At 47.1% G+C, this 15,298-nt stretch overlaps 1 protein-coding gene across 1 annotated transcript in view; it reads left to right on the forward strand.

Annotated features, from left to right (window-relative positions):
* mgat4b (alpha-1,3-mannosyl-glycoprotein 4-beta-N-acetylglucosaminyltransferase B) overlaps positions 1 to 14,860 on the forward strand; it is a 55,257-nt gene extending 40,397 nt beyond the window's left edge. The window contains exons 5-15 of the mRNA XM_030117835.1: positions 77 to 123; positions 288 to 401; positions 4,052 to 4,127; positions 5,905 to 6,019; positions 8,289 to 8,419; positions 9,006 to 9,113; positions 10,426 to 10,619; positions 10,703 to 10,781; positions 11,700 to 11,787; positions 13,438 to 13,550; positions 13,655 to 14,860. Of these exons, the coding sequence (XP_029973695.1) occupies positions 77 to 123; positions 288 to 401; positions 4,052 to 4,127; positions 5,905 to 6,019; positions 8,289 to 8,419; positions 9,006 to 9,113; positions 10,426 to 10,619; positions 10,703 to 10,781; positions 11,700 to 11,787; positions 13,438 to 13,550; positions 13,655 to 13,678 (1,089 nt within the window). The 3' untranslated portion in view covers positions 13,679 to 14,860. The remainder of the gene's footprint in view (positions 1 to 76; positions 124 to 287; positions 402 to 4,051; positions 4,128 to 5,904; positions 6,020 to 8,288; positions 8,420 to 9,005; positions 9,114 to 10,425; positions 10,620 to 10,702; positions 10,782 to 11,699; positions 11,788 to 13,437; positions 13,551 to 13,654) is intronic.
* Positions 14,861 to 15,298: the final 438 nt, after the last annotated feature.

The raw sequence follows: 15,298 nt of genomic DNA on the forward strand, positions 1-15,298 counted from the left end.
CTTCCCAACAGCCGGCACAACTTTACAACTCTGTGTGTGTGTGTGTGTGTGTGTGTGTGTGTGTGTGTGTGTCCAGGCTGACCAGCAGTACGCCACCAGTGTAGCAGACAACCTGAAGCGCCTGTAAGTATCCACCTGCATGATGGGATGTTGTTGCTATGGCAACCAGCTCTTTCCGTCTCTCTCTCTCTCTCTCTCTCTCTCTCTCTCTCTCTCTCTCTCTCTCTCTCCCTGTCTCTCTCTCTCTCTCTCTCTCTGACCTCTGACCCTCTGTGTCTGTGCCTCAGTTTTCCAGCAGAGATCCAGTCGGGTCTCCTGGAGGTCGTCTCTCCGTCCGTCCACTTCTACCCGGACTTCTCTCGCCTCCGAGAGTCCTTCGGAGACCCGAAAGAGAGAGTCAGGTGTGTGAATCCTGCACCTAAAGTGTGTGTTTGTGTGTGTGTGTATCCTGTCATTTAACCTGTCTTTCCTCCAGACGTTACTTCAGGTGATGAATCCTGAAAACTGTCTGGTTTCAGACGAGCGAGACCAAAACACCGCGGTGAATTCCTGCCATTGTTCTTATAATAACAGCTCATGGAGGAGTCAGATGGATTAATTCAGTTTGTCAAATGAAACAAACACATCAAAACCCCCCATTGTGACTTCGCTTTGAGTGTGTGTGTGTGTGAATTTGTTTTGATTGGAGCATCAGCCTCTTCTTACTTGAAGTGACTGTAGTCTGTCACAGTTAATTTACTGCTGGATAGAAACACCCAGGTGCTGCTCTATCTTAGTGAGAACCGCTTCTTCTTTTTTTTAATTCAGTGCCAGAATTAAATCTGACGTTTTCAAATAAAGTCAGAAAATGAAAGGGGTGATGTGGAGGTGCAGACACACCTGAGTGGGGTGTGATACCTGAAATAAACCCATTCCCGTGGCGACAGGGATTGATGAAGACGATTAAAATCTTTCAGGTCACCACTTTTCCCAGATTGGTTTTGTTAGATATTAAGTGAATGTGTGTGTGTGTGTGTGTGTCGGCGGGCTGGGCTTCAGGAAGCTGCGTTGAGGAGAGTGTGTCCTTGAGGAAAACACCGAGGTCTTCAGGATAAAATCCAGACAGCGGCTTGTTTGATGAGCCGTGGTTCAGAGAAGAGAGAAGCCGCTGTTGAAGCCCCAGTCTGGTTCAGGTCTGCTTTCATTTGAACACAGTGCAGCCATTCACACACTCCTCTCCGGCCCACAACACCGCTTTCAAAACTCTGCCACATAAATGTGGAAGTTTTCTGAAGCAAAATGGCGTTTCCACTTTCTTTAAATGTTTAAGCTCCATGGTTTTGAGATGTGGAGCAGCCGAGGAAGAGAAAAACACGTCATTCTTTAAGGGATTAAAACTTCCTAAAAGGTTCCAGAATCTGAGTTTAAGGTTCATCATGTGATGAAGACATGAGGTGTTATTCAGAAAATCCCTCCAGCCGTCAATCCTCTGCTTTACTGGGTCATATGAGCTCTTCCTCCTCCTCCTCCTCCTCCTCCTCCTCCTCACCACACAGCAGTTTGTCCGCCTCTTTAAAAAGCTTTTCTTTTAACTAGTTGGACTCGGTCGTCCTTTTACAAGCCCGCCGAGGTCCAACAACAATCCGGAGGAAAAGCGTTTTTATGGAGAAGCAGTAAAGTTCACACAGAAGCGGCCTTGTTTCGGCCGGCGCTGCCCGGCAGCCGTCGGCCCGACCGTCTGAAGTCAGCTGCTCCGTCACCACAAAGGGAAACACAGGGAGGCTCAGTGTTTACACGTCGCAGCGGATCGGACGCTCTCCTCGGGCGCATTGCTCCGAAAGACTCCGATTCCTGTTTTCCAGACCACGTGCTCGCCGTTTAATCAGCGGCATCGTCAGACTGATGTCCGTTAAAAGTTCAAGAGTCAACAAAGATCAAAACGAATCAAAACTCGGCCTCCAAACTACACAGACACAAAACTTTATTCAGTAACAACAGCTACACAAAGCAATGCAGAGTTTAAAAAAGTAGCTCGGAGAAGAAGTGAGAGGAAACAGTAAATAAGAAATGCTGAACTTTAAGATATATAAACAGAAAGACTTGGAAAACAAAGACCTGTGGTCTAACCGAACAGCTTGAAATGACGCCAAAGACACACAGTCAGTACAAACTACTAGAAAATTGCACAAAATTAACTTCCGAGACTAAAAAATAATTACAAGACAGTGACGAGGTGACTGTGAATGGCAGCGGAAGCATACAGTGTCACCACAGAGCTTTGCTAAGCTGAATAATGGATGAATGTGAGGATGTGTGTTTCAGAGTGTGTTTTCACTTTAATGTCGCCGTCGTCCGGAGACGGTCAGGTGGAAAACAAACCCAGCATGTCACCGTGTTCCGTTAATGGGAAATAAATGCAATTATTAATAAGTCATTATGGGAAAGGCTGACGTGAGCCCCCAGTGGACGAACACACACACACACACACACACACCTTCCACACCAGACCACTGCAGAGCGTCTTCCGTTGTTTTCTGGACAGGCTGAGGTGGTTTCGGCTCCCGGTGAAGTTGTTAACGGTGGAAAGTTTGAGAGTTGGACAGAAACCTGCTGCTGCGTCTCCTCAGACTTTCTTCTTCTGGTCTGACGGTCGTTAATCAGCTTGATTCACTCTGATCGCTCCTCCTTATTACACTCTTATCCCCCTCATCATCTTTTAATGTGTGTGTGGCTCCTTTATGCTTCTCCTTCATTTTTATTACACCTTTTCCAGTTCTTGGTATTCTCCTTATTTTATTTTATTGCTTTATGTCTCTTCCTGGTTTTGAGATTGACTTTATTTTTAGTGTGCGGCTGTTTTTCCCTTTATTCTGCATATTTTTTATTTATTTAAGATGAATTTTAAAGTTGTGTTTTTGAAGATTTCGATCAAATCTGGTTATTTCAGTCTTGCGTCAGCTTTTGTCATTCAGAATCTTGGTCATTTATAATCAACGTTTGATTGTTTCTTTATAATCTTGGACAGATGTTTGATTATTTTGGTTCTTCTTCTTCGTCACTCAGGTTCTACCACTTTCTGATTGTTCTTTCTTTATTGAGAAGGACTTCCTGTGGCAGGTTGTGTCTGTTTAGTGCCTTTGAGATATTAACGCTCCTTTTTAGATGTTTTAGTTTTGAATCTCATTTAGGTGTAATTTTTTTTGCAACACTTTGGAGCTTTAATTCCACTTTTATTTCATAACATTTTTCCTCCCATATTGCTTTGATGTTTTCCATGTTTTTTATAGTTTTGCTCTTAATTTCACTCATTTTGATCATTTTAAATCACTGCATGTAATCTGTATTGTAATGTAATCTTAATTTTCTCTTTTCCAAGATTAATTTAGTAGATTTTAAACATGTCTCATAATTTTGTGTACTGTTTATATACCTTTACACATATTTTGAATGATTTTGATTGTTTTGCATCTCATTTGAATGGATTCATTTCAGGGATTTCACTGGTTTTGTTTGCTTTAATTGATAATCCTGTATAAATTTAGGGTTTTTTTTTTTTGTGTGTGTTTTTCAGGTTTTATGTGCCATTTGATGGTCATATTAGAATGCTCCGTGGTTGATTTTAGATTATTTAGAATGTCTTTTCTTTCTTTCATAATATTACAGAATTCTCTCTCTTGTTTTTCATTTAGCATCACTGTGCAGTTCTTCCTCATCTTCCTTTTGTAGTTTTGCCCATTGTCGGCGTAATTTGATCAATTTTGTGTCTCATTTTACACGGTTAGCACCACTCAGCGGTTGTTGCTCCCCACAGCGCCGCTGTTTTTGATCACTTTCCGTATTATTTTGGCTCGGTCAGCGATCCATCTGCGAGTTTTCATGAGAGGAATTAAAATTAACGGAGCGGCGGCTGGCGGCCGTTAATCCGTCGCTGAGCCGCAGGTTTATGCGTCTGTGGGATTGTACTGCAGTCACTCATTATTACAGGTTCATTCATATCATAGCTTATGTGCTTGTGTGTGACGTATCACCTCCTCCTCCTCCTCCTCCTCCTCTTCCTCTTCCTCTTCCTCAGGTGGAGGACGAAGCAGAACCTGGACTACTGCTTCCTGATGATGTACGCCCAGTCCAAAGGGACGTACTACGTGCAGGTAAAGCAAACTTTTCCACCCAATCACGACGGGTTGAAGTGAGGCGGCCTCTGATTTCTGTTAGTTTCTGCCTGTTCGTTGGATTGACTTCAGTTAAATTCGTGACTCGGTTCAGACCCTGAGTGAACAGATCATCAGACGCTTTCATCTCTAGAAGTTAGCTCAGACTTGCCGTTGTTTCATTTCTCATTTTCCATCAATACGTGCAAAATCATGATGCTTTGACCTTAGTGGCACATTTTTTTCCTCGTGATTTTTGGACACTTGCTGTTCTTTTTGTGTCTGCTTTTCTTCAGCCGTTTGCAGTCAGATGTTACTTTCTGTCTGACTCGATTGTAACAACAAAGGTACAACAGTCAAAAGTGATGAAAAACAATGCAACTAATCACAAAAACGAAAAAAAAAAAAAAAGAAAATGAGGCAAGGTAATGCACAAAACTGAAATCACCGCAGCAGCAGTTTCATCGTCACCAGACCTGTTTTAAACCGAGACTCGGCAACATTTTTAATGTTAATTACAGTTAATGCTGTAAAGTCAGTTACACCTGTAGGTACGTTCAGGTCTGAAACAGCTGGAAAAATGACCAAATGACACGAATGATGAAAAACCAACACGAAAAGAAAAAACCAAATCACTTGTATTCCCTGAATATAGACGCTGTGTGAATCAAAGTGAGGAACATTTAAAGAGACTTCTTGTGCCATCGCTGTGGCCCTCCAACCAGCACATGGTCTGGTTATTCAGCTTCCTGACAGACTCTCTGCTCGTGTGTCTCACACACACACACACACACACACACACACACACACACACACACACACACACACACTCCCCCTTCACTGACGCCTGCCTGCTGTGTGTGTGGAGGAAAAACAATCCAGCAGAGTTCAGACAGAGTTTGAGGTGTCAAAACATTGAAACTCCTGTCGGCGGCCCGGTGAGGAGCAGCGGAGCTCCGTCACATCCAGCAGCATCACCGCGGAGGCCGCGGTGCGTTCAGGGACACAGCTGCACGGCGGAACTCCAGCCTCTGGACACGGTTCAGGTCTCAGAACGCGGTGCATTCAGGGACACAGCTGCACAGTGTAGCTCCAGCCGCTGACAGTTCAGGTCTGAGAGCGTGGTGCATTCAGGGACACAGCCCAGGTCTGAGAGCGTGGTGCATTCAGGGACACAGCAGGTCTGAGACCACGGTGCGTTAAGGCTGATTTTATATTCTCATCTTTCTTTCTCATAAAACAAAACATGATCTTAGGATACTTTTCTGGTGCTTTTGTTGTTGCTTTAAATGTTTTCTGCGTGAATTTTATTGAAGGGCAGTTTTGCTCTGTGTTTTATTTTTTGCATGTTTGACATGAATTTCAGCGTTTCACACCACTGTGCATCATTTTGATCAGTTTGTTTCACCGCATTTGAATCATTTCAGTCATTTTCTGTCCATTTTTTTTCTCAACTTGATCTATACTTGTTTCCTTGCTTTTAAAAAAAGTAACAGCATAAATGATTGACCCGATTCAGCCGTATTAAATGTCTGATGTGTTAATCTCGATGATTAACGAGAAAATCTCATGTGTCACATATGTTATGTATGAGAGTTAGAATCTGAGCTGGACTGACAGCTTTAATTAACATTTATGATCCCAGCGCAGATCAGTGCGTTCCAGCAGCTCCTTCATGTTTGACTTTAATCTCTGGGAGTTCTCAGTCTGACCGGCGTTGATCGCCGGGCCAGATGTTCCTCCTCCTCTCACCTCTGGCTCTCCTCGTGTCCCACAGCTGGAGGACGACATCGTAGCGCGTCCAAACTACTTCACCACCATGAAGAACTTTGCTCTGCAGCAGCCGTCGGAGGAGTGGATGATCCTGGAGTTTTCTCAGCTCGGCTTCATCGGTGGGTCACGGCGCTGCGGATCCATCGGGTGGAAACAGCTTCCAGAGTGACACTTTTGAAAACAGAGAAAATGGTCACAGTAGGAGTTTTTTGTACATGCGAGGCAACACCAGAAAGATGCAAAGCACAGCGTTTACAGTATTTATGTGTGTACAGTGATCTATCAGAGGATTTTCAAATGAATGAGACGACGAGGCGTGTTTGATTCTTCTGCCCTCCTGCTTAACAGAAGCAGGAGTTTGATTAATTTTAATGAAGACGTCGATTCTTTACAGGAAGGAAGGAACATGCATTAGAATAAGCATGTTAGCATATGCTAATTAGCTTTAGGCCAGCTGTACTCGGTGAACTGTTGCAGTGTGGTGTCACACAGTGAGAGCGGTTCACAGACCTGTTAACGGGTTCAGAAATTTCACATCTGCTTTCTAATTACATTGCACGTGGCCGCTGCTACGAGCGCCGGCGATGAACCGGGTTCATAACCCGAACCGAGCTAACCGAACCCTGTACTAACCCGACTAACGGAGGTATGACCAGTCGAAATGTACCCGCTGTAGAAGTGCTTCCTGACTTCATTCCCACTCAGCAGGATGTGGAAGGTCAAAAGTCTTCAGGTTCACGTCACACCTTCTCCCTCACCTGACATCCAGTCACGTCGCTCGTCCCTGCGGCCCGGCGAGGAGCAACCAGCCGGTTCCCCGGGCTCCAGAACACACAGAATGGCTGAATTGATTGTTTTCTGCGCTGCAGTTAGCATGATCAATAATTCACAGTGAAAATGTTGAATTTCTTCTGATGGAGGGAGCGACGCCTGGAGCAGACTCGCGCACATTTCTGTTTCTGCAGCGATTCAGAGCGAAGATTTAGAAGGAGAGCCATTGGATTTAATGGCAGAACACAAAGAGGCTCAGTGGAAATTTCCAGTCCGTCTGCTTCTTCTGAGGCTCAGTCTGGAGCATTAGTGCGTCTCTTTGTGTCGGTTTATCTTTATTTTGTTACTCTCTGTGATCATTTGTACTTCTGGATGCTCTTGAGTCATTTTGTGGTCACTGTTTGTCTTCTTTAAGGTCATTGTTGTGTCTCATTGTTTCTTTTTGTCGTCATTTCTTATCTTCTTTCGTCTCTCTGTGTCATTTCGCCTCCTTTAGGAGTTTTTTCGCACTTTAATATCCTTGTTTCTCCTTTAAGGTCAATAGTTTTGTCTCTTTTTGGGAAGTTTAATCTAATTTTGTCTCAGTTTATCTGTTACTCCGACTCTGGCCCAGAAATGTTTTTCCCCATGTGCTGGACTGTGGCTGGACTGGCACCTGCGGAACTGGGCAGCGTCCTCCATCTTGGATGGTGCCTCCAGTCCAGGATAGTACCCTGGTCCTGGATGGTACTCTGTTCCAGACGGACCCTGGTCCTGGACTGACCCCCCCGGCTGCTGGAACAGCTGACCGGCTGCATCAGATCAGACGCCGGCTGCAGGGCTTCTCTCTAATCCGACTCCTCAAATTCAGGCGTTTGCTAAGTTTAGCTCGGGTCCGGCCTCGCCTGTGTCTGCGGGGTAGACTTCTTCTCGCTGCCTCGTCGAGCGCGCGTCCCTCCAGAGGCCGAGATGTCCGAACGGATCATGGCGGATCAGACGGGGCAGGATGGGAGCGGGACGGGGGCCGAGCTCTCCGCCGGCCTCTCGTCAGCGCGTCGGCCCGGCGAGACGAGCAGCGGGTTCAGACTTTGACCTTTAATTCCCCGAGAAGCCTCTCCGGCCCGGCCGGCTCAGGAAGCGGCGCACTGCAGACGTGCGGTTATTTCAGGCGTCTGGAGGAAGCCACGGGCCGGCTCTGGAAACTGAGAGACCGGAAACTGCCTGAATCATCAGAGTGGGAGAAACAGCTTCTTTCTCAACAAAATGACTAGACTACAACTCCCAGGATGCATTTCATCTTTTAATGAAAGAGGCATAAGGTGGAGGTAGAGGTTACTCTGTTACTGTTACTTCATTGTTTGGTGCTCACCATTAACCATTAATCACCCAATGATCAGTGATTTCCTTTTCTTGCTCTTCTTCTTTTTCTTGTTCAGTTTCTTTTTCTTCTTTTCTTGTTCATTGTATTAGAAAAAAAACTGTATTTAACTTGAGATACATGGAAATTTCTGCATGTTTGAGTTAAATTTGTGTGAACTTGATGTTCCTTCTTCACAACATGTAGTTAAACTTGTTTTTCTGCGTATAAGACAGGATAATTAACATTCCTCCCCCCGTCCTGCTGTTCCTCCGCTGCAGGGAAGATGTTCAAGTCTCTGGACCTGTCGCTCATCGTGGAGTTCATGCTCATGTTCTACAAAGACAAGCCCATCGACTGGCTGCTCGACCACATCATGTGGGTCAAAGTGTGCAACCCAGAGAAGGACGCGGTGAGTCGAGCGAGGAAAAAAAGGTTACTGGAGCTAAAGCAGCTCAAAGTGTTACAGGAAAGAAAAGCGTTTTAAGCAGGAGGATTTCCATTCATTAAATTCAAATGTATTTCAGTTCACGGGTCACACACAGCTGAATTTACACCCTGGTGGGCCAGAATGATAAAATTCCTCCTTCATTCATTATAATTATTTTTTTTTAATGTAAGAAGTTTAGTGTAAAAATCTGTTTGACGCAGTTCATTAAAGTTACATTTATATCCTTTCTCGTTGAACACATTGAAAACGAATGGATGGACGATTCATAGAAGGATAAATAAATGATGAATTGATGGATGGGACCAATAAAACAATAAATGTTCTGTATAGTGGAATATGAATGGATGAATTAATAATGATGTAAAGGTATTTGAATACTTTAGCAGATGGATCTTTGCTCGTCTTGTCTTAGTTTAATCCAGCTCCGCAGGTCTTATCCGGCCTGCTCTGCGGTTTGTGAAATGAGTCCTTCAGTCGTGGTGGCTGGTTTGATTTCCACTGGGTGTTGAAGAGGGCGGGGATCTGACGCGTCTCGTTCCTCCATCAGAAACACTGTGACCGGCAGAAAGCCAACCTGAGGATTCGCTTCAAGCCGTCGCTCTTCCAGCACGTCGGCACCCACTCCTCGCTGGCCGGAAAGATCCAGAAGCTCAAGGTGAGCTGTCTCCGAAATAACACCGCGTCTCCAGAGAACCCAGTTCAAGTTTCGTCTTCAGGACCTTTCTTTCTGGAGTTCACATGTTCTCACTGTGCATCTGCAGATTTTATTCAGATTCCCCCAAAAACACTTGAGAGAATCCTGCGTTATTAAGCTTGGATGTACTCCAACGCCCGGCAAATCAGAGCTGGATAAAGCGGTATAAAAGACGGATGTAGGAAGCAAATCCAAGAGGGTTGGTGGGGAAATTTCCTCAACTGTTCCGGCCAGAGCAGCTGTCGAGCAGCCGGAGGTGAAAATGTGGAGTTTACCGAGTCTGAAGCGGCGCGGTTTGAGTTCAGTCCAGCGTCTCCGGAGGGATGAAGATTGAAAGCCTCTGCAGCCGTTGGCTGCTCGGAGCCGAGCGCCTCGGCTTAATTCCTCTGATTACTGTGTTAAGAGCGATGGATATTAGCCCCGCTGACTGCGGCTGTAATCTGCTCCAATCAATTGGAAATCGATCGGGCTGTCCGGCCCGGCCCGCCGCCTCCTCGCTGTGGAGATTGAAGCCTGGAGAGCCGGCCTGCACGGAGCCCGCTGTGTTCAGGCTGCTGTCAGCCTCCAGAAGGAAGAAAATCAGGCCCGAGGTTTAAAAGAAATCAGACTTTCATTGGAAGAATAAAGCTGGAAGTGGGGTTTATTCATCTGTGGAGAGGCGAGTAATTAAGAAGGAGAGTGAAATCCTGAGGTGTGCTCACAGAGGATGGAGGGAAGCGGTTTGCCATGAGGACGTTCTGACGTCTTCATCAGTTCTTCATCTCGACCTCTCGGTGAGATCAGCGCTCAGGAAGGTGTGTGCAGACGCTTCTCCATGGCAGCAAACATGACTTCTGTTGCTCCTCTCTCGCGTTTCCGCTCTGAACCGAGGGCGGATTAGTCACCGGGGCCGGCCATGATACCGGCGCCGCACATCGTCTTCTGGTCAGCGCACAGCCCGTGTCGGCGCGGCGTTTCTGCCGCACACGTGACTGCACAATGCCCCACGTTTAATCTGTGAGATTCAATCCAGACGGATTGTGCCGCTTCGGTTTAAACTTGGTGTTCAGACTTTTGCAATCAAAAAGTCCGTGACTGGACTGGGAGGCGGTGCAGAGAGGATCCAGGAGATATTTGATTGGAAATGGAACAAATCACATCCAGAGACTCTCCGTGAAACCAGAGAAGCACGGATAATGCAGCATAAAGTCGTGTTATCCACTGACACCGTGCATCTGAAACGTTAGAAAGTATTGAGTGAACCTCTGCTCAGCTTCCTGTCTCTGTGTTTCAGGATAAGGACTTTGGGAAGCAGACTCTGCATAAAGGTCACGCCAACCCGCTGGCGGAGGTGACCACCAGCCTGAAGACGTACCAGCACTTCACCCTGGAGAAGGCCTACCTGGGGGAGGACTTCTTCTGGGCCTTCACCCCGGTGGCCGGGGACTTCATCCGGATACGCTTCTTCACGCCCGTCCGCATCGAGAGGTCGGGAGCTTGATCACGGCGAAATAACCTCCGCTGCTCCCGATCAGCTCCGTAATCCAACCTCCGCCCGTCTCTCTCTCTAGGTTTTTCTTTCGGAGCGGAAACATCGAACATCCAGGAGACAAACTCTTCAACACGTCAGTGGAAGTTCTGCCCTTCGATGTGAGTCTTCACACCCATCACGCCGTGGTCATTCAGCTCACATCCAGATCGTAGAGCATCTTCCTCCCTCTGACATGCAGATTATAGAGCATCTTCCTGTCTGTAACTGAATTAATACTTCACCAAGTAACTAGTTACTCTTTATATGAACTTCCTTCTGAACTTTTAAAGTCTTCTAACTGCTCACAGTGATCGATAAGTAATTTTTACTGGCTCGTCCGACGCTGCGCTGAAGCCATGAGCGCAGCCTCAGCTTGCGGTCTGTACAGACGGAGGCTGATAGATGGATCGCTGCCGGTTTCCGCTGCGAGACCAGTGCTGATTACAGCCGAGAGCCTCAGCAGGACGCTCGGAGACGGATACAGGAGAGGAACAGGAGGCTCTCCTGCTGAGATCTGCCTCCGCCGAGCGGAGAGCGATGCAAGGAGAGGGGGGAAAAAAACACACCACGCGCTCAAAGGAAGCCCGGCGCACTCAGGGAGGAGGGAGGCGGTTTCCTTAGCAACGCTGACCGATGAGGAAGAGGAGGGAGGCCATGCTGAGGGCTGATGGGAAGGACCGGATGAACCTCCGGACAGCGAAGGCGAAGCCTCTGAAATCGACTCATCTGCAGCAGATCGCTCCATTAATTCCAGTTTTATTGGGAGTAAATTTGCTCCAAATCCATCTGCAAATAAACTAATTGAGCTGGACTGTTTATTCTCTATTTGAATGCTTCGTTTTATTTCCTGCCAGTGATGTTTAGGACATTTGTATCATCTTTAATTAGTTCATCAGGGACCTGCCCAAGATAGAAAGATGCGGACTGATCCTACAAAACTTTCATCTCTGTTCAGCTCACTGCTGCCAATCGATTTGTGCCTCATTAAGAGATAAATATTTGAGTGTGTAATGAGCCGGCCTGTGTGCGTTTGACAGAATATCCAGGCAGAGAAGGAGGCCTTGACTGAAGGACGCGACAAAACGCCAAAGTACCATCGAACCGAAGATGGATTCATCAGGATAGGTGAGTGAAACCAAACTGAACCAAACCCAGCGGTGACCTTCAACACCGTCCTCCAAAAACACATCCACGATATCTACGACTGCAGATTTCAGGAAATCCCGCCCAATGTGGCATCCAAGCGTAATAACAGCGTGTCGTGACTTCTGGTGAAGATTTTCTGGGTTTCATGATGAAAATTCTAAATAGGAGGGGGCTTGTTCCCCTTAGTGATCCTCATTGGGGCCGACTGTCCGCAGATCTCTGATGAGCTAAAACAGGCCGCTTCCCTGCAGACAATCTGACGCGCCGCGTCTTGTAAAGGGCAGCGGGTGAGGGTGAGCTCCCGCCGAGCGAGCTGCAGCTCCGTATGATTCACATCCAAACATGGCTTCCAACAGGAGGCGCTCACACCGCGGTTCAGCAGGGGAAGTCAGGCTCTTATCAGAAATAAATACATGGCCAGAGGTCTCCGTGAGGAACGAAATGATCCTCAGTAGAGACAGGAGCAACTAGAATCAGGCAGTTGCTTGGGGTGATTTTGCATTTCTGTGTAACCTGTGTTAAGGATCTGAACATATTAGGGTATTTTCCTCTTTGCTCTGTTGATATGGAATGAACTGATGTGGATCTGGGACTGGCTCTGGACCACATTCAGCCCAGACCGGACTTCACCTGCTCTGTGTCGTCGCTTCTACCGTTTTTGCACCTGGGCCTGAAGGATCTGAGGACGACTCAGGGTGATCCGACATCATAAATTACCAGCAGCTCTTTATCCCCTTCATTAAATTTTCAGATGAGTCGGGCCGATCGATCCGGCCGGCACTCCTTCGCTCTATTAATTCCAGCGTGCTTCTGCTGTCAGACGCAGCGTCCCGCTCCAGACATATCCACTCGATCTGTGAATGTTTGGGTAAATGCCGCCGGTAGATGAGGAAGACGATGCGACCCTTCTCCTCGGTATCCCTTCGCCATATAGATAGAAAGAAGGGACTTTGTTTTTCTTCTTCCGTTTGTTGTGTCTTCTCAGAGTAATACTGTGTTGCTGAGAACATTTCCGACAGCCGTGCACATGTGGCTGGATATCAAGTGAAAGCTATAATACCCACAATAATATGAGATAATACCCGCTGATAAACAATAACACACAGCCCAGACGCTGCTCTTTGTCGGGATTACAGTCGCACTCGTACCTGGGAGCATCGCAGCCTGCTCCATAATCCCAGTGAATAAATCCTCAGAGGGATTACTGCTCCGTCGAGGTGAATTTCCACCCAAACCCGGAGAGTAAAAAGATTTGGTGCCGGCCTGTTCTGATGTAGACGGAGGTTTATTTTGAAGTAAAACCCAGCTCAGAACCACCGTGGTCGGTTAATGGAGTTTGGGTGAATGTAATGGCTCTTAATAACCTTTAATAACCCTGTAAATCTGCACAGGAAGCATAACAATCCTTTAATTACTTCAGCTTCCATCAATAAAGGAATCATAAATAATAAACTAGAACAAATCCCTTTAAAACTTATGAAACTAAACCTGCTCTCCTCTCGTTTTCATGAGTGGATAAAGAAGGGAAACCATGACGGACGCTGAGGAGTTTCGATCCATAAACCCAAACATCTTCTGAAGAGACGTGACTTTTCTCCCGTGTTGATTCATCCCGTCGCTCTCTTCCAGGAAACTTCCAGAACGGGATTGCCGAGGGGGAGGTGGACCCCAGCTTCGGTCCCCTGGAGGCCATGCGTCTCTCGGTGCTGACGGACTCACCGGTGTGGGTGATCCTCAGCGAGGTGAGGGGTCAGCAGCACAATGACGTTTCTACACCTGAGACTGAGACTTCGTCTACAAGTTGCAGCTGTTTTTATTCACACAGCGTTCTCTCTCTCCTTCTCAGATCTTCATAAAGAAAGCAGAGTGACGCTCCTCCTCCTCCTCCTCCTCTCCCCCCTCAGCGATGCCTCCTTCAGCCCAGCCGGCCAGAGGCTCGCCAGCTGCCGTCCTGCCTCCAGTCCAGCTCTCCAGACCCTCACCGCGGTGCCACAGCGCCGCCGTCTGGCCGGCCCTCGCCGCTGCGGGACAGAGACTGAGAACAGACAGGTGTGGGGGTCTCCTCCGAGAGAGCTGCAGATGTAATTAACTCCTGAGGATTCTGTATTTATGTGTACATACGGTCAGATTCATGTTGAAACACTGGTGACCACGGAGGAGGGAGTGCCCGGCCGCCTGCGCCACCGCCTCTGATCATCAATCTGCTGCTTCCAGACTCAAAGGCCTCTTTCCACATGTCCCAGACTCCCCCGCTCCCCTCCCCTCGGTGCACCCCCCCCCCCCACCTCACTAACCACAGATATGCATAGAAACTCTCATGTGTTGGTGTGTTGTCGCTGCTCGGGCATTCAGACGTTCTCCCTCTGCAGCCATTTTGCCTTAAAAACAAGAGCAGATTTCACAAAAGGCGCTCCAGACCAGACCATGTAGCGTACCCAGAATCCTTTGCTGCACCTGAGACCTGCTCACATCATTGTGGCTTGAAACTACTGAAGATGACGGCGGCTGTTTCCCTTTTTTAAACTGTCTTTTCAAATGGTTTTGAGTTAACTGAGGCCTTTTTACTGACGACCGCTCGGTGTCTGACTCCACAGCACTGCACAGCAGCGACTCCCCACCCGGGGAGCCAGGGCCTCCTATTGGGGACTGGTGGATAGCTCAGATTTGCACATGTTGAAGAAAACCGTAATTCAAGTCGTTCTAGTATCCAGAGTTATCCTTTTGTATGTTTGAGGAAAAGGATGGGTCCAAAGTGTCGGTCTGCTGCCTTTCTGTAGCACTCTTTAATGACTATTGGATCTGAACCTGGAAAATTGCCCAGTGCGTTTATGCTTTTATTTTGAAGATGGTCGTGGTTGTGTTGGGTTCCAGTGATCTGGGCCGGGCTGGGTTTGTCTGGGTTGGGAGTGGCTGCTCTGCTGTGCTCTGTCCTCCTGGTACTGTGCTGTAGTTTTTTTCCAATCCAGTGCGCAGACACGTCACGTCTTTACTTTACCTCCTTTGAATCACACAGGTTTGATTTAGCTGTTTTCTGTGAAGACGCCGCCTCCCCTTGTCAAGTCTCTGATAAGCCGTTCCCTTCGGTTGCAGATTCTCCTGCTGATCTTCGTCCACTCAGATGAAGAGTAGGTGCCTTCAGATCTCATTCATGGAGATTAAACCTGTTGAGTCATTTTCTCGTCTCCTCGGCTCTTTTGACTGTTTTTTTTTTTTTTATTGATTTCAGTTTTAATTTGATCTGTATCATCTTTCAGAACCAAATCTCATATAGAAATACAAATTCAGAAGCTGTAACAGTTTGATTAAAACATCAAGGTCTGAACATTTCTCTAACTGTGGCTAGAGAAACTCACGAGGGTCTGATAAACCCCCAACAAAGCTCCACCCAGTTTTTTTTTGGCCTGATTTGCAGCTGCTTTTAAAACGTATGTGCAGTTTCCACATCGAAATCCAGACCATCCCTGGTTTGATCATATCATCGTTTCCTGTT

This window comes from Salarias fasciatus, chromosome 2 (genome assembly GCF_902148845.1).
Source record: "Salarias fasciatus chromosome 2, fSalaFa1.1, whole genome shotgun sequence".
NCBI classification, from domain to species: Eukaryota; Metazoa; Chordata; class Actinopteri; order Blenniiformes; family Blenniidae; genus Salarias; species Salarias fasciatus.